Here is a 24251-nt window from a genome sequence, read left to right as displayed (position 1 = left end):
TGATATATCGAGGTTAAGGGGTGACGTGTTTGTGTTCAGGTAGCTGGTTCTGCAGCCCCTTCCTTACACAGAGCAAAAATAATTATTCAATTTTACTTTTTAAATCAAAGGTACATTTTGATAGTGACAATCTACTCATTTTCTTTTAATAAGTAAACTTATTAAACACAGTACAACGTAAACTTATACCTTACTGTATTACCCTATTACGCCCATCCCAGTAAATTATTTTCGCTCGGTGTCCATTCTCTGCACTGTTGGTGACAGCCCTGTGTGTTGTCCTTTTTCTTGTCTCTCTCCACATAACTCTGCATCTATACACGGCTCTCACTATCCAGTTCTTGTACATCCTGACTTCTGACTCTTTAATGGATAGTTACAGTAGCTTGGCCTTTTCCTTCTTCGTCATCCATGTTTTTATATATTTAATGTACTTAGTCTCCACTTTGCTGCTCTCTTGCTCTGTTCGGGTTTTGCCATCTCCCTATTCAAACTCCAACTGTCACATTTTACAGCAAACTGCCATAGAACCCCAGGCTTGCAGCACCTCCTATCGCCGGCAGCTCCCCCCCACCCGCCGGTAGCTCCCGCCCACCCGCCGGCAACACCCCCCCCCCCCCACCAGCAGCATTTAGCCTTCGCTTCCATGAGCAGCAGTTCGGTTCTTGCAAAGTCTTATTTTATCATTTCTGCATCTTCAAATGGATGTCAGTTTTACCCCCTTAGAGATACATATTCATAATGTCAATTTAACTCCCTCTCTGACATAGGGGCCTACAAAGCATTTACCTTAGACGTTATTTAATCTGCCGCACACCCCATTTAGAGTTCTCTTTTGTGTTTATACCAGTAAGATTTGAATTCAATTGCTGTCACTCCCTGAAAGTTGGACACTCCATGTATCCACTACACTTTCAGTAAGAAAGTATACTAATACTTTCTCCCAATCCTTCCTAAGTTTAGTAACTTAATTGCATAACCCCATGTTCTAATCATCATCATCATCCCTCTATCCCAGTATACATAAAGCGATCATTGGAAAAGACAAAGATTTATGCAAACACCAATTAATTTGTGAAAGCAGGGCAAGAACCGGCCTTGCAAAAAACACCCTTCAAATTTACATATGCAACACAAAACTGAAGCCAAGTGTTATGTGACATAACACAATTAACCTCCTCAGCACCAGAGGGGCCTGCAACACGCTCTCTAACAACTTACAGCCCTATATTTCAATAGCCTGATACACCTTTAGCTGAACAACTGGAGGCACCTGCCCTCCTGTGTATTTGTAACGACAAATAACAAACAGCAATTGAGACCTGGGAGTCTATTTAGAATGACAAGATGCAAGCCCGAGCAATGCATTGCCAACCCCTCTAGCTGCACAGGGGTTAATAGAGTAACACATTGATACCCCAACGTATGCTAATAACCTGACTTTTATAAATAAATGTGACATGTTTGACTTAATGTTTTCAATATGGCCATTTATAATCAAACAGGCCTGCATAGTAATAAACTGATACAAATAACCTGAGTTAGCTTCAGCTGTTTTCGTCAGCTCCACGCAAGTGGACCTTTCCGTGCACCTGTGGCCATTTATCCAACTTTTGTGAGTGCACCCATTTCCTCTTCTATATATAGTAACAGCAAACAGAGCAAAACAAATACACAGACTAACATGCAATATATCGCCACTAAAAATAATGTAAATTCAGCGGATAAATAGTGTCAGTGACTGAAACTTAAATAAATTGCATTATTTATAATTATACAACACGAAGGATAAGATGCTGCTTCAGAAAAGGGACTTGTTTTCAATGGTTGGAAAGGATATGGAGCAGGAATCTATATATAGCAACTGTAATTATTCCTGTATGTGTGTGTGATACATACATACATACATACACATATATATATATATATATAATGAAAAAGAACATATAGAACACTAGAAAAAAATCATTCAAAGTTGACTGGAAAAATATAGTGATACCACTCGCATGCTGGTGGATTTAATCTTCTGTGGATGTATCAGTTGTTCCAAGTTCTCTCCCAATATATAGAAGTTGAAACAAAATGACAGAATATATTGCAACAATGCTTTCATGTGTTTGAAAAAAGTATCAGAAAGAGGTAATCAACCTGTTTAAAATTGTATATTAGACCATCAAGGTTTGTGGAGACACGCCAAATTCTCCAGTGCTCCATAGTGAGCGCGTCGTATACGGATGACATCACCGTGAGAGGCGGGTTGGTATCGGTGTCTTTGTCTGATCTAACCTGGGGACTCCTGATTTTACTATCTGCAATCCTACGCATTTCACTCACTCAGAGCTTCCTCATGGTTTCTCAAGTATCATGACGTTACGACGCAATTGATTATATAAATGTATGTAGTGGCACATGAACATAATTATGCCACACATGTAATATTTATTTTTTTATATATATATATATATATTTTTTTTCTTCTTTTTTTACAGGAAATATATTTATACTAATTCTTGCACTTTATATATGTATTTATAATAAATGTGTGGTAAAGTCATGTTAATTTACCACTACATACATTTATATAATTGTGTCTTAACGTCATGGTAATTGAGACTTGATACTTAAATAAGAATTGAAAACTGAATATTTCGCAATCCCTGAAGAAGCTCCAAGTGAAATGCATAGGATTACAGAGACCGCGATACAGTGAAGTCAGGAGTCCCCAGATTAAATCAGACCAACACAACGATACCAAGCCGCCAGCTATAGAGACGTCATAAGGACACGACATGCCCGCTACTGAGCGCTGGAGGATTCAGTGTTTGACTGACAAATAGCTCCGGTGTCTCTCTCTACAAACCTTGACAGTCTAATATGCCATTCCAAATCAGGTAATGTGCGAGTTGGTTCTGTCTTTCTGATACTTATTTTAAACATAAAAGCCTTGTTGCACTATATTCTTACTTTTTGTTTTAACTTCTATATATTGGGAGAGAACTTGGAAAAACTGATACATGCAACACGCACAGAAGAAAGAATCCTTCAATAATTAATAGCTTGATTAAATCCACCAGCATGTGAGTGGTATCATTTTATTTTTTCCATTCAACTTTGAATGATTTTTTACTAGTGTTATTTATAACATTTATATCGCGCATTAGTTGGTAAAACAATGGTGAGGTGACATATGAAACATTTCATGTGATGGGCATAGAGTAATTGTTAAGATGTCTTAGGCGTGGACAGGGAACATTATGGTCGGGCTATGGGTTAAGTACATTGAGAGCTTGCTTGCAGACGTTGGGGTCAGGTCTCTGGATTTAGTCTTGTCGGTGGCATGGTGTTCGGTCTGACAGTGGGGACAGTGGAGGCAATAGGATCGGTGAGGTGGGCGAGTTTGTAGCATAATGGAGAGACTTTAGGAAGGAGAGAGGGAGAGGATGGGATAGGAGGTTAATGGGGGGGGGGGAAATCATAAAATGTGATGGAGAAGAAATTAGTTTTGATTTGGCTTCTGAAGATAGTAAGGGAGGTGGCAGATTGAATGTGGTGGGGGAGCTTGTTCCAGTGAAGGGAGGCGAGTAAGGCAGATGATCGGAATCGAGATGAGGCACAGGGGAGGGAGTGAGGGTTGTGGCAGTCAGGGAGCGAAGAGGGCAGGAAGAGATGAATGCTGCAGGGGCGGGGCAAGACCATGGAGAGATTTGTAGACAAGGGTGAGAAATTTGAAGATCGAACATTGTTGGTTGGGTAGCCAGTGGAGTTGGATAACGAGAGGGGTGGTGTGGGTAGAGCAGGGGAGATTGAGAGGTGTATGGGCTACAGCATTTTGGATTTGTTGGAGGGGTATGGAAAAGAAGAGGGGGAGACTGAGGAGAAGGGAGTTACAGTAGTTGAAACAGGTGAAGATGAGGGAGTAGATGAGAAGTTTGGCCGAGGAGAGGGAAATGAGTGGACACATTTTTCTTATGTTGTATAGGTGGTAGAACAAAAGACAGGGGTGCCCAATGCTCCGTCCAATTGACAAAACATATATGGTAAATAGTATAAAGTTTAAATACTTTAATAATAATAATAACTTGGTTATTTAGTTTAACCCTTTGGCCAAAGCGACATAAGCCTGCATACCAAACGTCAAGGTATAACCAAAAATGCAGGTCCTACACTACACTGTGAACCCTTCCTTTTACCTCTGTATGAGGGGAAAGAACCATAATAAATCCTGTTCTTGCAGCAGAGTGAAAGACCTCTCAAGTTAAAAAGGTGAGGAGTGAGCTCTGGGGGGGGGGGGGGGGGGGCCACCTTCCTCCATTCCAACTGTTACCAGTCAGAAATTGATTCACACACATTCCCAGCTTTTTAACTTGGGAGGTCTTTCACTCTGCTGCAAGAACAGGTCTTATTATGTTTCTTTCCCCTCATACAGAGGTAAGAGGTAGATTTGAATGTCTGTGGAAAAAAATGGACATCGAATCCATGGGAGGAGATGAGCTCAATGTGGGGGGGGGGCAGTGTAGAGGACAATGGATGGAGCCTTGGGGCACACCCACTTGGAGGCTGGTGGGCAGAGAGGATGAATTGTTGAAGGTGACCGAGTGGGAGAGGTAGGATGAGAGCAATGAGTAGGTGGTGGAAGTGATGCCAACGTTGGGGAGGGTGGAGATGTGAGTGAGTTGATCAATGGTGTCAAAGGCCGAAGAGAGGTTAAGGAGGAGGAGTGAGAAGGAGGAGGAGGAAGGAGGAGGAGGAGGGAGGAGGAGAATTTGGAGTGGCGAGCTTGGGAGAGAAAGTTTTGGAGGTGAGGAGGGCAATTTCACTAGAGTGGGAGGGACATAAGCTAGACTGGACAATGGGAATGAGGGAATCAGTGTGGATGAAGGTGAAGAGTTGGTTGTGAATGATGTGCTCGAGGAGATTGGAGAAATATGGAGGGAATGAGGTAGGGCAAAAGTTGGAGGGGGGACAGGGTCAAGAGGTGTTTTTTTGACAAGATGAGAAGGATGACCACAGCAGTTTTGAAGGAATCTGGGTATTGTCCGCTTGATAGGGAGAGGTTGAAAGAGGAGAGATTGGGGAGGAGAAGAGAGTGTGAAATGGGGTCAGAAGGGGATGTGGTGGGATGGGAGCTTTGATAATTGAGAGATCATCAGATGTTGAGCAGAAAGAGGGGAAGGAGTGGGTAAGGGTTGTGGACGGAGTGGGGAGGGGGGTCGTAGTGGGAAAGTGGGTCGTAGTGGGAAAGGAAGCACAGATGTCATTAATTTTTTGTAAGAAGTAGGAGGCTAGGTCCGTGGCTTAGAGCGGGGTTTAGGGGGAGAGAGATGGGGAGCGTCGTAGCAAATTGTGTAGGGTGAAGAACAGTTGGAGTGGATGATGTGACAGTGAGGTGATAAGGGTGTCATAGTATATTTGGTTTTGCGATCTGACAGTGAATGTGTATTGGTGGAAGAGGGATTGGAAGGTGGCGAGTGCGGATGTGGATCGGAAAGATTTCCATGTTCTTAGCTATGCAAAGGGAGACATGGAGTGTTTTGAGTTGGCAGGTGAGATGCAGGGTTGAGGTGGCTTTGTGGTTAGAGGCACAGAGTGGAGTGGTGCGATTGAGTCAAGGGAGGAGGATAAAGCAGAGTTGACGGTGGATAGGGCAGAGTTCAGTGGGAGAGGGGAAAATGATGTGAGTGGGCAGAGGAGTGATGAGGTGGAGGAGGTAAGGGAGGATGGGTCAATGGATTTGAAGTTTCTGTGGAGCAAGGACGGTGATTCAAAGGATGGCGGAGAGGAGGAAGTGATCGGCAGATGGGACAAGAGTGTGGCGGAGGACTCAGTGTGGTATCTTCCCATGAGGATAAGGTTGAGGGTGCCTCCGTGCATGTGGGTGGGAGAATATTCAATGAGAGAGACAAAAGGAGGAGATGAGGGGGACAAAGGCCTAGGCAGGGTTGTCGAGGTGAAGGTTAAAGTGACCAAGGACAACGAGGGGGTTGGGGAGGGTAAGAGTGAAGAGATGAAGCAGTCGAACGCATTGAAAATTTGTGTGAGTGAGTCGGGGGGGGGGGCATAAATTATGATCATGGTGATGGGTAGGAAGGGGGAAGACAGAGCAGGCATGGAATTCAAAGGAGGAAAAATGGGGGTGGGGAAGAAAGGGCGAGTGGGGAAGAAAGGGCGAGTGGGGAAGAAAGGGCGAGTGGGGAAGAAAGGGAGAGTGGGGAAGAAAGGGAGAGTGGGGAAGAAAGGGAGAGTGGGGAAGAAAGGGAGAGTGGGGAAGAAAGGGAGAGTGGGGAAGAAAGGGAGATTGGGGAAGAAAGGGAGATTGGGGAAGAAAGGGCGAGTGGGGTATGGGTGTAGTATGATTGTGCAGATGTCAGGGCAGCTGGGTTGGCAGTGTTTTTGGTGGAGATCCATGTTCTGGTGATTGCGAAGTATGCAAGATAGTTTTCAAGGAAGTGATCAAGGGTGAAAATTGTCTTATTGCAGGTGGATCTGACATTACAGAGGGAGAATGGGAGGGTGGGGGTGATGGTGGTTGTGATGGGGGAGGTGAGCGGAGTTGACAATGAGGGGTTATATGAGGTTATTGGGGTTGGCATGGCAAGTGATGGGGGTGGTGAGGACAGGGATTGAAAAGGATGGTGGCACTGGAAGGGTGGGTGGGCAGAGCTGGTGGGGGAAGGGAGTGGAAGTTGGATTAGTACCAAGGATGATCGTGCTATGGGGTGTATGAGTGATAAGATGGGGCAGAGGACAGTATAGTTGCACTATATATACTTTTTTTACATATACATCGGGAACACACTGCGCTCTGAAGTTCCTGCTGCATATGTATAACAATACCCTGGTGTATCAATATGCTGACAGGCCTGTCTGTTTATTAATCACCCGGTTATATATCAATACCCTGACAGACCTGTATATAAATACGCTGCTCTATATCAAAACCCCAACAGGTATTTACGTTGATGTGCATAACCATGTGCATAATATCATGACAAATGATATATATTAATACCCTGACAGGAATGTGTATTACTACCCTGGTGTATATCGATACGCTGAGATTTATTAATACCCTGGTGTATTCCAATACCCCAACAGGCCTGCATATTAATACCCTGTTGTATATTAATACCATGGCAGGCGTGTTTAATATTACCTTGGGGTAAATTGAAACCCTGAGGTTTATCTTTACCGTGACAGCTCTGTCTTAATATCCTGGTGTAGATAAATACCAGACAGGCCTGTTTATTCATACCATGACATGTTATAAAAAATGACATAATCCCGACAGGCCTGTATGTTAATACCTTGGCGCATATTATTACCGGCAGGCCTGTTTATTAAAACCTTGGTGATACCTTGACAGGCCTGCATATTAATACTCTGCCATCTCCGCATCATAACATAGATTAATACCCCTGTACATACAGTATTACCTGGAATAACACACGTTATTACACAGGTAACATATGTCTTTATGACACACATGCCCCTCCCCCCATCTCAGTTACCGGTAATGGTTGTGAACTCCCTGAGCAGCTGCGGGGACACCCCGTCAGCCGCCGCTGCCGCCGCCATCTTCCCAGCGCCCCGCCAAACAACAACAACCGCTGACGTCACCACGCGACCTGCGCCAACCGTCCCCGTCTGCGAGGCCAAACGCGTGCGCGCTAACCACCACCACCGTCCGCGAGGCCATGCGCGTGCGCACTAACCATCCGAGTATGCGAGGCCTGGCGCGTGCGCATAAAAAACAACTCCATCCGCGAGGCCAGGGGCGTGCGCACTAGCCCCTCCCCGTCTTTTTTTTCTTCTTCCTTTTGTAACAAGCTTTATTTAAACGAGAATTGATTTAAAAAGAACAATTGACAATGAAGGGGTCAACATACAGTACAAAGCAACTCTTGTACATCACACGTCTAAAATTGATGAGCAGATCTGGGGAGAGGGTTCTAGATCGCAAATGCTCACGAGCAGGACCCTCTTAGGCTGCGCTTATAGTGCCGGCGACGTCGCGTCAAAACAAATGCATTGTCGCTGTTGCGTGCCCTCGTAAGCGCGTCGCGATGGGTGGAAGTCATCTCTATTTGATTTTACCAGGGTCCGCAGCTGACATCGCCGTCACTATAAGTGTAGCCTTACTACGTGGATATCCGTGTCCATATTTGTGTATTTATCACATCTCTGTACCCCCCTCATCCCCCCCGTGGCAGAATATGTTGACACTTTACAAATAAACAATAATCTTGTGTCAGCAGATTATACTAAAATATGTGCACTTTCAGCAACTAGGTTTAATCTACTATATGGTGTGTCCCATACTTATTGCCATCTATCAAACCCTGGAACATTTTGCACATGACAATAGGTACCACTGTAGTTCCTGCAGTGTACCCGTTACATAGATGCATAGCCTTCAACTGCACCTATGTGTGGGATGATGTGTGTAGGCAACAAAAAAACAAATAATTCACTCGCTCTTGCCGGATTAATTTTTTTTTGTTAGATATTGTGCTAATTGGCATCTCTCTACTTATGCAACCAGGAAACCTTTATTTAAGGTGGCAATCTTAATTTCATTTATGCAGCCTTTGCTTACCTTTATTGAAACAAATTACCTAAACTGACGCTTGATTAGTTCTCCCGTGATCAATCGGCAAAATCCTGGTTTCCAGGGTACACTCCCAGACGAAGCGCTGTTCTAGTTTATACCATTAAAGCCTTTTTGCATCATCGGAATCGCATTGAATTTGACTAACTGCTGTGGCGCCGGTTTTCACCCCCATTCATCTACACTAAATGGCTGCCTTTCAGTTTCAAAGCAATCCTTCATTGTAAGGCATGTATTATGGTAAGCGCGTGCACGCATGACTTTGCACATACACGTGGCACACGCGTTGTGTGTACAGGCAAAGCTATGATACGCACCAAGGAGGCTTGGCCATGACATCACAAGGGTAAGTCTCCCTGTGATTGGCTCACAATGTCACGGCAGCCGCTGGAAAAGACAAATTTCTTTGTCTTACCACACAGCTGCCGCACCAACGCTGCCTGCCGTGCGCGCGTCAGCAGTGGATACATTGTAATACGGAGACAGGTATCTTTCATTGCCGCGCACGCGCTTAGTATAATACAAGCCTAACGCAGCAGCTACAATCTATTTTTAGGCGTGTAATATAGTGCGCACGCGTCAATTATAATTGGCTGTATTAACCAGACGTTGTATTTTCGCGCTGCTGCCACGGCGCGAACCAATAACAGCGCAGCCTAAGGCTGCGGTCCCAGTGCGTTCTGTAGCACGCACGTCCGGCGGGGGGGGGGGGGGGAGGTGCGAACACAGCGCTTCACCGCAGATTACGGTCCTGGGAGGGAGTTTGTGATGGGTGGGGGCGTGGCCAAGACCTTACGCGGCTGGTTCGCCCTCATTGGCTGTACCGCCAGCGGGGGCGTGACCACACCTCCGTCGCAAGTTCCACACATATAATTTTTTGTGTGTGAAAACTTGCAGTACAGCGCAGCTGCTAAATGCGCGCCGACGCATGTACTGGGCCCGGATAGATTGTGGGGCGGTTCTAGAACGCACTGGGACCGCAGCCAAATGCTGTGACAGAGTCACGCCCCTTAACCGCACGCGGCACCACTTGCACCCTAGTAACTAAACGCGCACGCACAACGCTGGGCGCGCAGAAGCAAGGACTATATTACAAGCCAGTTACAGTATTACTAAGATAACATTATCTATAGTTACAGTTTGTAGCTCAAACTGCTGGGAATATTGGCAACAAATGATCACAAACAGTAAAGTGTTACAAATATCTTGTTCTGCTGGGAAAGTGTTTAAAAGCTTCTATAGAAATCAAACGATTATCAGTATATTAAGTCACACAAAATGGCATTAAGAGGTGAAATTTTATTTTTAAAGTAGGATAGTGCTTTGATTGCTCCTTTAAAAAAAAAAAAAAAAAAGGCCACTTTGCACTTTACATCCCTGATCAGGGAGATGTCCCTCCATACTAAAGCAATCACTTTGCCCTGAAATAATGCAACTTCCAAAGATAAACCCTACCAGAACACCCATTATAAGAGGCCAATGGTTCAGATGCTAGTGCTAACCGCAAGAGATTGTGGGTTTGATTCCAACCTCAAGTAGTTACAGCAATACGCTCTGTGTACTCCCAGATAAAACATTTTACATCTCCCGGTCTCAGCTACGTCCCTATTGCTAAATTGAAAGTAGCGCGTTGAACCTTTATAGAGGCAGATGTGCCTCCAACTCTCTTCTGGTCCTAAAGAGGTTAAGAAAGATAACAAGCATTAAGTAGGTAATAAACACAGCAATAACAGATTTGTTTTAGCGCTTCTGGTTTATTTAACCTTCCAATTAAACAAATAAACCATTAAACGTATTTTCCATGAAACCTTTTCTCAAGAATCTTATATACATTGTCACCGGCACATGCTTTATGTATGGAAAAGGTACGTATGGGTAAAGGACAGACAAGACGACACTGTGAATTAAGACACTTAGGCTGCGTCCACGCTGCCGCTGACCGTGCTTGGCGCTCAGCACAATCAATTTTAATCTGTCCGGCAATGCGGAGCAGCGCTCCCGTGTGCGTACACTCGCGGGCGCTTGCAGACAGATAAAATTGAGTTTGAGGCGCGCTGAGGGTCACATGACCTCAGCCAATCAGCGCCAGTCACTGTTAGGCCACGCCCCCTCCCCCTGCCACACTTACCGAGAAAGTTGCCGGACAGCCGAACGCTCATGCTTGGAGAGTTGGTGATGTCACCACTCTCAAGCAGGCGCGCGGTCAGCGGCACGGGAGACGCAGCCCAACGCATGTAAATCTGCTGTATGACGAACGTGTCTGTGCTACACACGCATGTAGGATTTCTGCACCTGTGCTGTGAAATTCTGTAATAAACAATACATGGCCAGTTTTCCTTCCGCTGACATTACACAATATTGAGACATATGTACCAAGGCAACGTAACGGCACCATGTTTGAAAGAAAAAAAAATGTCCCATTGAAAGAAACAGGATGTTTTTCTTTGATCTGGTAGTTTCTTTTCGCCTTGATACATAGACCCCGATTTTGCTTCTGCTAAGTGCTTTCAAATACATTGGAAATGAAAAATATATTGAACTAGGATTAAAACCTTGTCCAGGCGTCAACAGAAAACACTCCCGGCCAGCAGCATTAACAAGTCAGAAGCGCTATGAAGATCTGGCGACATAAGCGCTAAAATGTTAAGTTTAATAGAAAATATTTTAAATGTCTACAATTGTAATGGACAATGCAATGTAAGGGTCTGCTGCTGCTGCTGCTGCAGTGGAGACATTTGACCTCTTAACTTTCTCCGCTTGTTTTGTACTCTCCTCGTGCAAACGTTTTTAAAATGTACTACGTAGCTACTGACAACAGATTTGAAAGAAATCCTGCATTATTGGTCAACTGGTTGAAAACAGTAATTGTGTAAACATTATTTTAACACTTAACAGCAGAAGGAAGAATGGATTGTTAGAAGCACAAAATCAGTTGTTTTTATACAGCATATAACTCGCATGTGCGTAAAACTGTTCCCAGTTTTGTTTTCAACAGGGGACATGTACAGCCACTCTCATGCTCCAGCTGGGGTACAGGCGTTGTTGATGGGCTAATTTGACTCCTAACTTTGTAGGGGGGAAAAAAACAAAATCTCACACTTGGCAATGTACGGAGACTGGACACATGTTTCTCTGGAAGTATTTCACACAGGACATGATGACTAACTGAGGCAATGAATAGAAGGTCGCTTACAGGAGACATCCTGACAAAATGGGAAATTACACCACATGCCTGAATTAGGAAAGATATAAGGCATAGTATCACAGTACAACGCTAAACATGCGCGCGCGCCCATACCTTTATTGCCTACACTTACGTTTTTTCTCTATGTAACTGAAGGTGTTGATTTGGCTTCGCTATCCTTTGCTGGCTCCCTGTCTACGAGACTGTAGGCCATATTTACTAAGTAGTGCTAAGCCGCAGGGCACTCAAGTGAGTGGCCAGCAAAGGTGTTTTATGGCTTAGCAACGCTAGTCAACGTTTCTCTCTAACCACAAGTTGCACGGCCAATACATTCATTTATAGGTCAAGCAGCTGTATTTAGCAGTTACAAAACATGTTTTTGTTGTTTTCAAGTGGAAGAAATAAAAAAGCGTAGACTACTTTCTAAACCAGGGCAACTCAGATTAACTGAATGTCTGTTGCAATTTGAAAGCATCGTTGCTGACAAATGTTTGAGCTGCATTTACAATTCCATTTAGGGAACAACAACAACGTTAGACGCGCTAACTGGAAAGTTAACTACTGTAGTAATTGGGCTGCTCGTTTCAGCTCCAAACCAGTTGTAGAGCAACATCAATGAACGCAACTAATGATAAACTGATGCGATGCTTGCGGTTCATTTAGAATATAGCCAGAGGCCCAGTTAGCAGGTGAAATTCTAAGCGAACAGAAATTTACGTCAGCGATCTGGCTAGTTTAATACTAGACATATCGCAATGCACAATCAAATTAACCCTTTTGTTGCAAGAGGGGCCTGCAACCTATTGCTTCTAGGTTTGGTGCAGCAGTTGACAAGAAATGGCCCCCTTACTTTCTCACTTCTTGAGACAACATTCTAAAAACGCACCATATAATTACTGTCAGTTGATCCAAAATAAATCCAGCCTCATTGCACAGCAGGTTGAAAACAGTCATTTTGTATCATTCGAGTCCAGACAGCACAATGAAGAATAGATTGTTAGAAGCACAAACTGGAGCCCCTCGGACACTTAATGGGTTAAGAGGCAGGTCACTTTCCTACTGGCCTCTGAAACATGTCTAGGATAGTCTGCTGTTTGTTGCTTGGTCTCAACACCTTGACCCCATTTGGCGAGCAGGACCCTTCAGCCACCACCCCTCCCCGCACCTGTCTTACCCCCCTAGGGGACCTCGCCTGGTTCTTTGGGTTGGGTTTCTTGTTTTCGTTAGGTGTGCCCCCTCCTTGTAGTCTCTCCCGCTTAGTCTGTGCCGACGAGGGCTTTGACTCTGTACGTTTCGGGAGCGTAGATTCCTGGAGTCCACTCGTGCTCTTGGGCCGCAGCTGATACTCATCCGGGGACCCCTTCTTCCTGCTCACTTGCTTCTGCTCCTTGTCCATCTCCCTTTGCAGCTGGAGAGCCAGCAGTCTGTCCTGCTCCTCCTGCCTTCGCCTCTCGTAGTGATCCTTCTCCAACTCCATCAACTGCTCTGCGTGGAAACCAGACCCTGTGTAGGTGTTTGCCGAAGGCAGCCTTCGTCTCTTTCCACTAGAAAAGGCTTCCAGCACTACCTCTGAATCAGAAGAATGCTCCTCACACTTTCTTTTAGGAGTCACTTTTCCATCCTGCTGTTCGGTCGTATTCCCGTTCATAGCACTGCACCCACAAACACTCTGCGCCCAGTGGCTCTGCTGGGAGCTGGAAGACCTGGGTGAGGAGAAGTCTTCTAAGACTCTATGCGGCTTCCCCCGCACTGCTCTCCTATTCCTCGCGCTGCCATCTCCCTCTGCAGGGCAGGGAAGTGCTCCATCATGGATCGTGTTGTTCTGCTGGCTTAAACCAGGTATAGACAGCTCCAAGTCTGACTCTTGTGCCAGGCTGTGAAGGATGCGGAAAGGAGCCTGGGGTGTCAGTATGGGCATCTCATCATCATCATCCTCATCAGAATGCATTTCATTCTCCATGCTGATGCTTCCGTCCTGCAACAACAGTGGGAGGAAATCTTTTAGTGGGTCAAAACAGAAAGAACCTTACTTTGCAATATGTTCCTGGCCCCTCTGTAGTGGAAGTGTTAAATCTTATCAATGAGTATTATTTAATTTACAGTAGCGGTGTTACAGGAGTTTTAAACTCTTGAATCAAGGTAACAGTTTGCCCCTTTGTGGCTTCCTTGTGTAGTGTCACTTCTAACCGGCAGATTAGTGTTGTATGTATGTTTATATAGCGCCATTAATGTACATAGCGCTTCACAGCAGAAACAAATGTAACAATCATAAATAACAAATAATACAAATAACACATAATGGGAAGAAGTGCTTCAGACATAAAAGTGACATTTAGGAAAAGGAGTCCCTGCGCAGAAGAGTTTACAATCTAATTAGTACAGTAGGAAGAACGTCCAGAGACAGTAGGAGGGTGTTCTGGTAAGTGTGTCTGCAAGGGGCCACGGTCGATGTATAGTATCAGCCACGGAGCTACTCATATTCTTTGTCAAGGAGCTGGGTTTTAAGATGGGTCTTAAAATGTGGATAGAGCGGGTGCTAGTCGGATATTGAGGGGAAGGGCATTCCAGGTGTAGGGCAGTCAGTGAGAAAGGTTTAAGGCGGGAGAGCTTTAGATACAAAAAGGGGGTAGAGAGAAAGCAACCTTGAGCAGAACGCAAGAGTCGGGATGGTAGCGAGAAATTAGGGCTGAGATGTAAGGAGGAGCAGAAGAGTGTAAAGCTCTAAAAGTGAGGAGGATGATTGAGTGTATGCTACGGGTTTGATAGGAAGCCAGGAGAGGGATTTCAGCAAGGGAGACGCTGAAACAGATTAAAAAAAACAGTAAAAGGGATGCTAGCAGCAGCGTTAAAAAAAATATATAAAAATAAATAAATTGTACGATTGTCATTTTAAACTGTTGCTCCCAACTCATAAAAACAGGAACTCTGCCCCCAGCTTACCTGAACCAAGCGTTTCTCTGACCTGGGGTTTCCTGGGTTTTTTTTCACAAAAAACTGCCAATGTGGCCATGGGGTCACACATGGAAAGTTACAAAGTCATCTACCGGCGTCACAACGCCCATGGCATAATGGAGTATTGGCTGCCACAGCAAAGCCTGACCCTGCAGCCATTCTGTGCCCAACAGGGAAGTGTTATTTGCCAATTGGCAAACCTGCTCGCCGATCTGAAACCGGGGCCATGGATAAGCTAAGATTCAGGTAAGCAAAAAAAAAAAAAAAAAAATGGATGAACTTAAAAACAGTTAACAGAAAGAACACAAGCCTGTGTTTTACTCACTGAATTTACTGGCTCCTCAGCAGGCCCCATACACAGAGCGCGGTACAGAGATTTCTTGCAGGCACCATGTACGAGAAATTACAATTGAATTGCTGGTTCCTGAGGCTCAGGGAGATAAGGTGACTTGCCCAAAGTCAAAAGAAGCAGACACTGGGGTTTGAATTGGAGACACCCACTTCAGAGGCTCTGCTCTTACCACATGTATAATTTGTGTTGACGTGTGTATCGTTAATCTAGGTTGCATCAAACTCGCATCAAAAAAAAAGAAGAAGATGCATTTAAAAAGCAGAAAGTACGTGCATTGTGGGCTCTATCGTAGGACGTTAGTAACCTGAGGGAGTATTCGATCTTAGTAGAATGACAAAACTGTATGGTGCGTAATCTATAGAATCAATGGCCCACGAGCATAAATTATCCAAAACTTCTTGTTGACACTAATCTGGTGTATGACCCTTGAGTGCCACATATATAGACCAATGTTCCAATTGATGACACCAACAATCCACTATTATTCGAATAGCTGGCCGGAATTCCACAATCACTGCAGTAAAAACCCTCACTAATAAGTGTCCAAACATGGATGCATCGAAGTGGACCAACACTACATGGTGCATAGGAACAAGAGCAATACACTCACATTTGCCTGGTCTCCTGGATGATTTTCCTCCTCCAATAGGGTGTGCCTCAGTTTTCCACAGCAAGCAGATGAATCACATTCAGGAAAATTGGAGCACTGCTATCACCAGTTAGAAAAAATAAATTGCAAGAGAGTGTGTGTCCCATCCAAATAAAAATGTAATGGATCATGAGCAAAAAGCTACACAACGGAGCACAAGGCCCCCACCAACGCATTGAGCGCAACGCTCTTTATCAAGGTGCACCGAAACGCGTTGGTGGGGGCCTTGTGCTCCTTTGTGTAGCTTTTTGCTCATGATCCATTACATTTTTATTTGGATGGGACACACACACTCTTGCAATTTATTTTTTCTAACTGGTGATAGCAGTGCTCCAATTTTCCTGAATGTGATTCATTCGATCTTCGTAGAGAACAAAATTATATTTTAACTTGCTTGCAAAAAAATAAAGCACATTGAAAGCCAGCAATACCAGCAGGAAGTATATACTGTATAGCATTGGTACTTATGCAAGTGCTCCCAGAGAAGATTTTAGTCCCATGTATTTGAAATCGAGTTGTTTTATTTACAGCATGTGGATTACAGACAAAGGGCTAAAATCGCAGAGAATACTAAAGATACATTTATTAATTTGCCGACATTACCAGGGTGTCAGGACTACTGAGGTCATCTGATCCCAGGGCAGCCAGGTCTTGCTGAGGCTTCGGGCACAGAAACCTATGAAGAATAGGTAAACAAAATGTAGCGCAAGACTACAGCACGAGAGACTAATTACTGATATGAGTTTATGTTCTGTTAGACAGCAAACACTGGAGGTGTGTGTGTGTGTGTGTGTGTGTGTGTGTGTGTGTGTGTGTGTGTGTTCCCTCAAGAAGAAATGACCATGGTTGGACAAAGATGGTACTTTGCTTGATTCCAAAAGAGATTAAAAGACTGAGACAACAACCAAAAGTAAGATGGAAGTGAAGATCAGGGGAGGTCTTTATGTAGCAGTGGATCAACAAAGTGATGAAAGGATGATGAGAGGATATATAGATCAGCGGTGCGCAAACTGGGGGGGGGGCGTGAGATTACCGGCGGGGGACGCGGGGTTTACAGAGGCCCCGCGCGCTTCCCGAAGTCACTTAAATTAAGTGCTCGGGGAGGTGCAGGGCCTCTGTAAACAATACTTACCTTGATTCAGCCGGCATCTGGAGACGTGTCGCCATGGCAACGCGGCGTCAAATGACGCTGTGGGGTCATGTGACGTCACATTGCTATGGCAACGTGACGTCATGACGCTCAGACGCCGGGAATCAAGGTAAGGAGGAGGGAGGGGGCGCGCGGAGAGGAGGACTTCTGGCAGGGGGGCACAGGGAAAAAATGTTTGCGCCCCCCTGATATAGATACACACACGTGTGTATAAACTGGGGATCAATCAAATAACCCTTCAGCAACCGAAAGGGTAACACATTGCTGACCTTTTGGCATTGGAGGGGTTACACCTTGGTTGAGGCCTCAGGTAGGGTATGTTAAAGCGTTTTCCTCTTATTCCTCACCTCTCAATGTCTCCAGACTGGCTCGGTTTGCTTTTTGCAGCTCTGCAGGACTTGGCGGAGGCTGCCTGCTTGGGGACTGTCGGTGACCTTCTAGGAGAACTGAGACCGGGGGATGCACTGGGCACGTTCTGTATGAAAAAGCAAAACACATACTGGTACCAAAACCAGAAACCAGCTATCCCAATACTTACAGGGGTCAGTCCGCCCTTAGGACCAAAGTGTACTAATGACAGTGACATGTTTAAGGGACTACATCTTGGCAATTGATGCCTTTTATTAAGAAGGGGTTTGCTAAATCTTTGCTATATTTATTTCAATTTTTTTTTCCTAAAGCGCTACTCACCTAGAAACTCAGTGCTATAGTGCGCATAGGAACTTAGGGTGGGCACCCATCCTAGACCTACAACCGGGATTTACTGAAAGTAAACAAAGAGGGGAACGACACGGAAGACCAACACATTGCAGCAGGAAAGCTGGGTGCCAGGGTTGCTAGGGTCTGTTTGCAACGTTTTGTTTAAAAAAAAAATATAAATAAATAAATAAAGGGTTTTCATTCTTTTCAGAAAGGAAGCAAAGCATCCTTATTTCTTAAAGCAGCAGGGAGCTTATTCCAGTGTCTTTTGTGGGGGGGGGGGGAGGATTTCTTGAAAAGGCTCTCCAGGTTTATTGATCTTAAACCCGAGGCTCAATCAGTTTAGGGTGTGCATTGGCTTAACAAAATAAACGCACATACAAAACAGATATTTTTAAGAGCACTTTGCTTTTCTATGTCTCATAAAACCATTTATGGAGGGACTGTGCTCTGCAAAGTGTTATTAAACACTATGGCAGCGTAGGAGTTAAGCCGGAGATGCAAGTACAATGCAAGTACAATGCAAGTAAAATACGCGTGTCTTATGAATATTGAAGAAAATACATGAGGCGTAAGCCGTCCCCACTGAAGAATACAGTGTTATAAAGAGCCCTGCATTTAATGTGATCTCACAGAGAAGGTCCCACTTACCAGAACGCTGCTGAGTGTCCGTGCCAGCTCCTCGTCTCGCCTCAGCTGCTCTTCCATTTCCCTGCGCTTGGCTTCTGCCAGCCTCTGCTGCTCCTCCTCCACCGCCAGCAGCTTCTGGATATATTCCTCGCTCGCCTTCCTCTCTGCCTCTTCTTGGGCCAGGCGCTCTGCCTCGATCTGAAAGGGTTATGAGGTTTGCGATTGACGAGGCGGTGATTGAAGAAAGGCAACGCGGTCATTGCGGACCTGTATAAGGGGTGAAACCAAGTCTTACCTTGCTAATTTCTGCTTCGTATTCCTGTCGGATTTCCCCTGGTTTGCATAGCTGGGGAGCTGGGTATACCACAAACCCTGCGTGACAAAGCAAGGGAGGAAAATGTAAAACGTCGCAAAGCAGCCCCTCCGGCAACAAAAAAAAGATTAATGGTGCTGCACATTTATTTTATTTTGCATATTTCTTCACCACTGTACAAACGGATGCCCATTTCCACCTCTCTAGTTTTGTCCTTGCTCACCTTATCTTAAAGTTTTACTTATAAAAATGAACCCACAACATTGCGCAATTAACATGGCTACCAAGCCCTTCCCACTTTGACGTGACATCAAAGAGCATTAGGATTTACCAGCTTTTCGTAAGGGACTCTGAATTCTGTGTGTGCAAGTCGGAGCAAGCGAGAATAAACAGCTGAGGTGGCCATGACACCGCACGCCACTGGCAGCTAAGGCTGTGCTTATAGTGCCGGCAAATTGGCTTGGTCGCGATCGCTGGAAGTCAAGTCAATTTGATTTTTCCAGTGACCGCAGTGACGTCACTGTCGCCGGCACTCTAAGCACAGCCTTAGAGGTTAATGCAAAAAAAAAAAAATCTGTATTTCTTCTATGCAAAGATTTTCCATGTCAGAGCTATTGCAAGTAATATTTTTACAGTTTAATTTTGTATTTATTGTATTACACACTGAAGTGCAATTATTTTGTCGGACTTAGAGTTGTATTTTTGTGCATGATTCATAATCACAGATGTTTAACATGTGAGATGTTGACAAAATCGAGCCCCACAGATCCTGGGCTCCGACTAATTTTACTGCAATTGATCAAGCATTTAAAACTTCATTCATACCACAGAAACTACCTTTTAAATAAATATAAATGTGTGGGCCAAGCGTTATTATTACTTATAAAATGGTGTATACTAAAGTTTTATTCTTTTTAAAAATTTACAATTATCTTAAGAAACCGTTGTTGCCCTTCTACTTGTAAAAGATCCAGCACTTCTGGAAGACTAGTTGAAGACCGCTACTCTGAATGGTTTCTTGAGCCATAAATGTTTATGGTGCGTGTGGCTAAGGAGAGTGGCACACAAGGGCTACCAGATCCCCTTGGTTGGGACTCATCACTGAGTTTAAGGAAGCAGAGTGATCATCAGTCTCACCATCGTCAAGCTCCTCGGTTTCCTGCCCGCTGGCACGACGTTGGCACTCGTCCGGGTACTGCCTCTGGATCGTCTCCCACAGCTCTGAATTAACCAAGGTCCGGGTACGGGCACGGTGGCGGGCCCAGGAGGAGACGCGCCGCCGGCAGAAGGGGCAGCACAGGCTGGCTTTCTCCACTGTCATCTGGAAGCAAGGACTGCAGAGAGTGTGACCGCAGGGCAGGGTCACCGGCTCCTGCAGGATCTCGCGGCAGATCGGGCACAGGCATTCTGACCATGGCAGAAGCGACCTCTCCGGCCGCGGCATCCTCACTCCGAAGTTACAGAGCTCTCGACGACATCTACAATGCAAAGGGACGGCAGCTTAGTGGTACTTCATTCGCCATTTCACTGCCAGAACACACAAGTGTGTGTATATGTACAAACACACAATCTACATATTATATATCTACATATCCTGCTAAAGGTCCTGCTTCTAGGACCGAAACGTCGATCAATGTGCCCGCTTTCTACAATACATCTTTTCTGATACATTTACAGAGTGTGCTGTCTCTTCCTTGCTGTGTGGCCCTGGGACTCTGGATCTGCCTGGTAAGGAGCCTATACATTTATTCTCTCTATGGGACAAGCACCTGCTCTATAGTTGTATGAGAGTGCCATCTGCTCTTGTTTTTGATTGTGTGTATATGTGCGTGTACACACACACACACACACACACACACACACACACACACACACACACACACACACACACACACACACACACACACACACACACACACACACACACCGTGCCTCGTACCCCGATACCCCAGGATACACCGTGCCTCGTACCCCGGAAGTGCCGCCCTGAGGCTCCCAGTTTAGCTCCGCCCCCCGCGCGCGCTCAGGAAGGCGCCAAAAAAAAATTCGCCTGCAACTCTCTCGCTAGTCACCGCCACCAACCAATCACAGCCCAGCGATCTCACGCGTGATGAGGTGCTAGAGGCAGCCAATCAGAGAGAGTAGGTTTGCTAAGCCCCCCTCCCTCGAGAGCCGTGTCACACAGGGCAACGACTGCCAACCAATCGCAGTGCACCTGTTGCGTCAGGGCTGCCGATGACAGATCTCTCCATCATATGTCACTGGACTGGAATAGTCTCCTCCCGCTTCCCCGGAGTAATTGACCTTTTGTGCACTCAGTAAAGATGGCGGAGTTGCGTCACCGCCCCGCCCCCCTCCGGTGCCTCTCTCCGCTCTCGCTGGCTGTGCTGGAGTCCGGGTAACATGAACTCGGCGAGGAACGGATACCGAGGCCAGTTTGTGCTGGCGGCGGATGTGGGGAGCAGCGTCCTGCGGTGTCATGTGTACAACCGGGCGGCGGAGACCTGCGGGGAAGCCGGGGACAAGGTGACAGCGGGATGCGGGGATGTAAAGGGTGACAAGCAGGACCAGGAGTCTGCAACAAAGTCACAGGGACCAGGGGATATCTATAGGAATTACTGTACCGTTATAGGGGTGATGGTCTGTATATAGGGCTGTCTGTCTGTACAGTTAGAGGACTGGCTGTCTGTACATTTAAAGGGCTGACTGTCTGTACAGTTAGAGGGCTGTCTGTCTGTACAGTTAGAGGACTGGCTGTCTGTACATTTAAAGGGCTGACTGTCTGTACAGTTAGAGGGCTGACTGTCTGTATAGTTAAAGGGCTGGCTGTCTGTACAGTGAAAGGGCTGGCTGTCTGTACAGTTAAAGGACTGGCTGTACAGTTAAAGGGCTGTCTGTCTGTACAGTTAAAGGGCTGGCTGGCTGTACAGTTAGAGGGCTGGCTGGCTGTACAGTTAGAGGGCTGGCTGGCTGTACAGTTAGAGGGCTGGGCTGTCTACAGTTAAAGGACTGACTGGCTGTACAGTTAGAGGGCTGGGCTGGCTGTACTGTTATAAGGGTGATGGTCTGTATGGTCTATATAGGGCTGGCTGTCCAGTTATAGGGGTGATGGTCTGTATATAGGGCTGGCTGTACAGTTATAGTGTGGGCTGGCTGTAAAGTTATAGTGTGGGCTGGCTGTAAAGTTATAGTGTGGGCTGGCTGTACAGTTATAGTGTGGGCTGGCTGTACAGTTATAGTGTGGGCTGGCTGTACAGATAGGGCTGTCTGTTCATTTGTAATAGCGGTTGCCTTGTCCTAATGTTCTCTGTACATTGCTAGCTAGCCCACTTCACCTCATGCTTTGTGATATGCTGCAGGCCCCCTCTGGCGTTAAAGGGCCTGTTTAATTAAATGAGTCAAATATAGAAAATGTGAACAACCTCTTCGACTCGTTAACAAGATGTAACCTCCCCTTACAGTAACGGTTTTATTTGTATCTTGTGCAAAATGAACACGTTTCCCTTTTCTCCGCGAACACTGAATTCCAGCGCATCGACTCCATCAGCTTACTTTGAAAACAATTCAATTATTTTGCTTTGAGCTTTACCCGACAGTCTGATCACCGAAAGACATTGGGTAAATATTGTAACAACCTTCCGCAGCTTCTCTTTAACATGGAAATGTTACACATCGCCAAATAATATTTTTGAAAAATATTGGGGGGTTATTTTGTTTGTGTGGTTGTGTGTTAATTTTTTTTTTTTTTTTTTAAAGGTGTCATTTAGCTGCACTTAAAGCAGCTGTTTGTCCTTGGCCTTCTCCTTTTTGTGTGTATATATAGATAATCGCTATCGGGGGGTCTTCGATGATCCCATTAGTTCCTGAGGTACTTACCCAGGAAGGTTGCGCCGGTTACCTCCTTCTTGTTTAAACCCTAGCGCCAGTTTTTGACTGCCTGCGCAATGGAACGCCATTTTGTTTCCCCTGGAGGGGATGCTACCGACGGCACCTTCCCGGGGAAGCAGGGGGGTCCCCGGTGCGTAAAGTAACGGGGTTTAGCTTCGGAGGCCCCCTGCTTACTATCTACGTAAGGGAAAAAAATTGGGCAGGGGGGGAAGGAAACAGAAGGCTGAGCTGCTGCTGTAACACTTTGTGCTGGATGGGCCGTGGCACACCTCGTGACTTCACTGAATGCGCAAACGGGAGAGTCCTCCTGCGTGCCACATCGGGCGTGGACTGCAGAATACGATCACCCCCCCAGAAAACAAGCTTAAAAGTCCATGACTTGGCCACTATGACATGGGGTCCCTGATAGCACGTTTGGTCACGGGCGTATCGCCGTGACCAACTCTCGGCCGACGTTTGGCCGCAGAGGGACCCTCCGCCGCAGCGATTCGGGGTTAAAGTTTTTAGGCTAGGCAGTAGCGTTAGTATTAGCGGGGTTTAGGGTAAGGTTAGGGACTTGGCAGCGAATGGATCCTGCGACAAGGTGAGTAGCGGCTAAATGCTGGAGATTTGGTCGCGGCAAAATGGCCGCGACTAAATGTCCACGACTGCCAGACCCCATGAGTGTCTACATCATAACACTCAAAGGGTTAAAGTATGAAATGTGCCTTAAATCACTTCACCCTTTGCGGAACGGCTCCTATTTTTAAGTGGAACCTCTATTTGTTTGCCTAGGCGTTCCACTAGAATAAAAGACCATAAGAAATACGTGTTTTTGCTCTGGCGTTGAGTGTTGTAACAGAATCACATTATCAGAGCCAGAGAACCTAGCACAATTATTCCATTGTTCCCTGCAGCATTATGTAAGTAACTGGGAATGTGGTCAAAAAGAGAGACTGGTGTGTAGCCTGGGACAGTGTCGTGTCGCCAGATTCCCAGCTGTCATGTTATAATTCCCCTGATGCTTTATCCGGGTCCAGTGTGTATCATTTACTAAGAGCTTTGGGGCAGGGACTCACTTTCCTAATGTTTTGTGTGTAGCGCTTATTCCCATTATGGCTCCTATTACTTTGGCACTTAGGCACTTTGAAGCGCTGAACACATGGATGGCGCTATACAAATAAAGATATACTGTACATACAGCACATTTATTTAGCGCCAACAATGTACACCAAGGTAAATAAAGTTACAAACAATGGGCATAAGCGCCACAATAAATGACAACATAAGGCAAAGTAACATCCTGACCCAAAGAGCTGACAATCTAAGTGGTGTCTGTGTCTCTAGGTGATGTTTGTTCTTTGACTAGGCACCAACTCCATGCATGTGGCTTGTTGATGCATCGTTAACGGATGAGGACTTGGTAACACACATTTGATAAACCCCTGAGACACTATAATGAGGCTTTGCTGTATTTGAGACTCTTCTGCAATAACAGCACTATAGAGGGATCACAGTAACAGTTACAGACTATTAACCTTTGATTCTGTCGTTGGAGCAGGGCAGTATCTGCTTGACCCATGTTACAGTAAGCTGCAGATAAAGTCCCTGATACTCAGCAATGCGTGCAAAATGCACACGTATGTAAACATGAAACTGTATACAAGTGTAAAAAATAAAAAAAAATTGCATCTCAATGTATTTGCTGTAAAAAAAAAAGTATGTACAGTGTATGTGTTAAATAAATAAAAAAAAGTATGTGTCTATATCCCTAAAGCATATTTCTAGATTGTAAGCCCCTTGGGGCAGGGATCTCCTTCCTATTGTCTGTGTGTCTTGGCGTTTAC

At 45.5% G+C, this 24251-nt stretch overlaps 3 protein-coding genes across 12 annotated transcripts in view; 1 reads left to right on the top strand and 2 right to left on the bottom strand.

The window, feature by feature from the left end:
* The window catches only part of UBXN7 (UBX domain protein 7), a 39762-nt gene extending 32038 nt beyond the window's left edge, over nt 1-7724 (bottom strand). For 2 of the 5 annotated variants that reach the window (XM_075570244.1, XM_075570241.1), the window contains exon 1: nt 190-501. Coding sequence is in view for 1 of the 5 variants with exons in the window: in XM_075570240.1 (XP_075426355.1) it covers nt 7509-7575 (67 nt within the window). In the remaining 4 variants the exon portion in view is untranslated. Of the gene's footprint in view, nt 1-189; nt 502-7508 lie in introns of those variants that run through there. The other 3 variants (XM_075570240.1, XM_075570243.1, XM_075570242.1) reach the window with 3 other exon arrangements.
* Nucleotides 7725-10342: 2618 nt separating this feature from the next.
* Nucleotides 10343-21198, bottom strand: RNF168 (ring finger protein 168). 5 transcript variants are annotated; one of them, XM_075570235.1, is made up of 7 exons: nt 20842-21198; nt 19675-20015; nt 18520-18596; nt 18246-18422; nt 17243-17370; nt 16349-16421; nt 10343-13767 (listed from the first exon to the last, which is right to left on the bottom strand). In XM_075570235.1, the coding sequence occupies exons 2-7, from the start codon at nt 19979-19981 to the stop codon at nt 12841-12843; spliced, it is 1689 nt and encodes a 562-aa protein (XP_075426350.1). In that variant the 5' UTR covers nt 19982-20015; nt 20842-21198; the 3' UTR covers nt 10343-12840. The 5 variants fall into 5 exon arrangements, with proteins under 5 accessions (XP_075426350.1, XP_075426348.1, XP_075426347.1 ...); XM_075570233.1 differs by lacking the exon at nt 20842-21198 and adding an exon at nt 20509-20638; XM_075570232.1 differs by lacking the exon at nt 20842-21198 and adding an exon at nt 20477-20630.
* The window catches only part of GK5 (glycerol kinase 5), a 30383-nt gene continuing 26857 nt past the window's right edge, over nt 20726-24251 (top strand). The window contains exon 1 of one of the 2 annotated variants that reach the window (XM_075570238.1): nt 20726-21063. In XM_075570238.1, the coding sequence (XP_075426353.1) occupies nt 20941-21063 (123 nt within the window). In that variant the 5' untranslated portion in view covers nt 20726-20940. The remainder of the gene's footprint in view (nt 21064-24251) is intronic. The other variant, XM_075570237.1, reaches the window with a different exon arrangement.

The sequence above is a fragment of the Ascaphus truei genome, chromosome 14 (genome assembly GCF_040206685.1).
Source record: "Ascaphus truei isolate aAscTru1 chromosome 14, aAscTru1.hap1, whole genome shotgun sequence".
Classification (NCBI taxonomy): Eukaryota; Metazoa; Chordata; class Amphibia; order Anura; family Ascaphidae; genus Ascaphus; species Ascaphus truei.
Note: the sequence above shows the minus strand (reverse complement) of the source record. Positions and strands in the feature narration are given on the sequence as shown.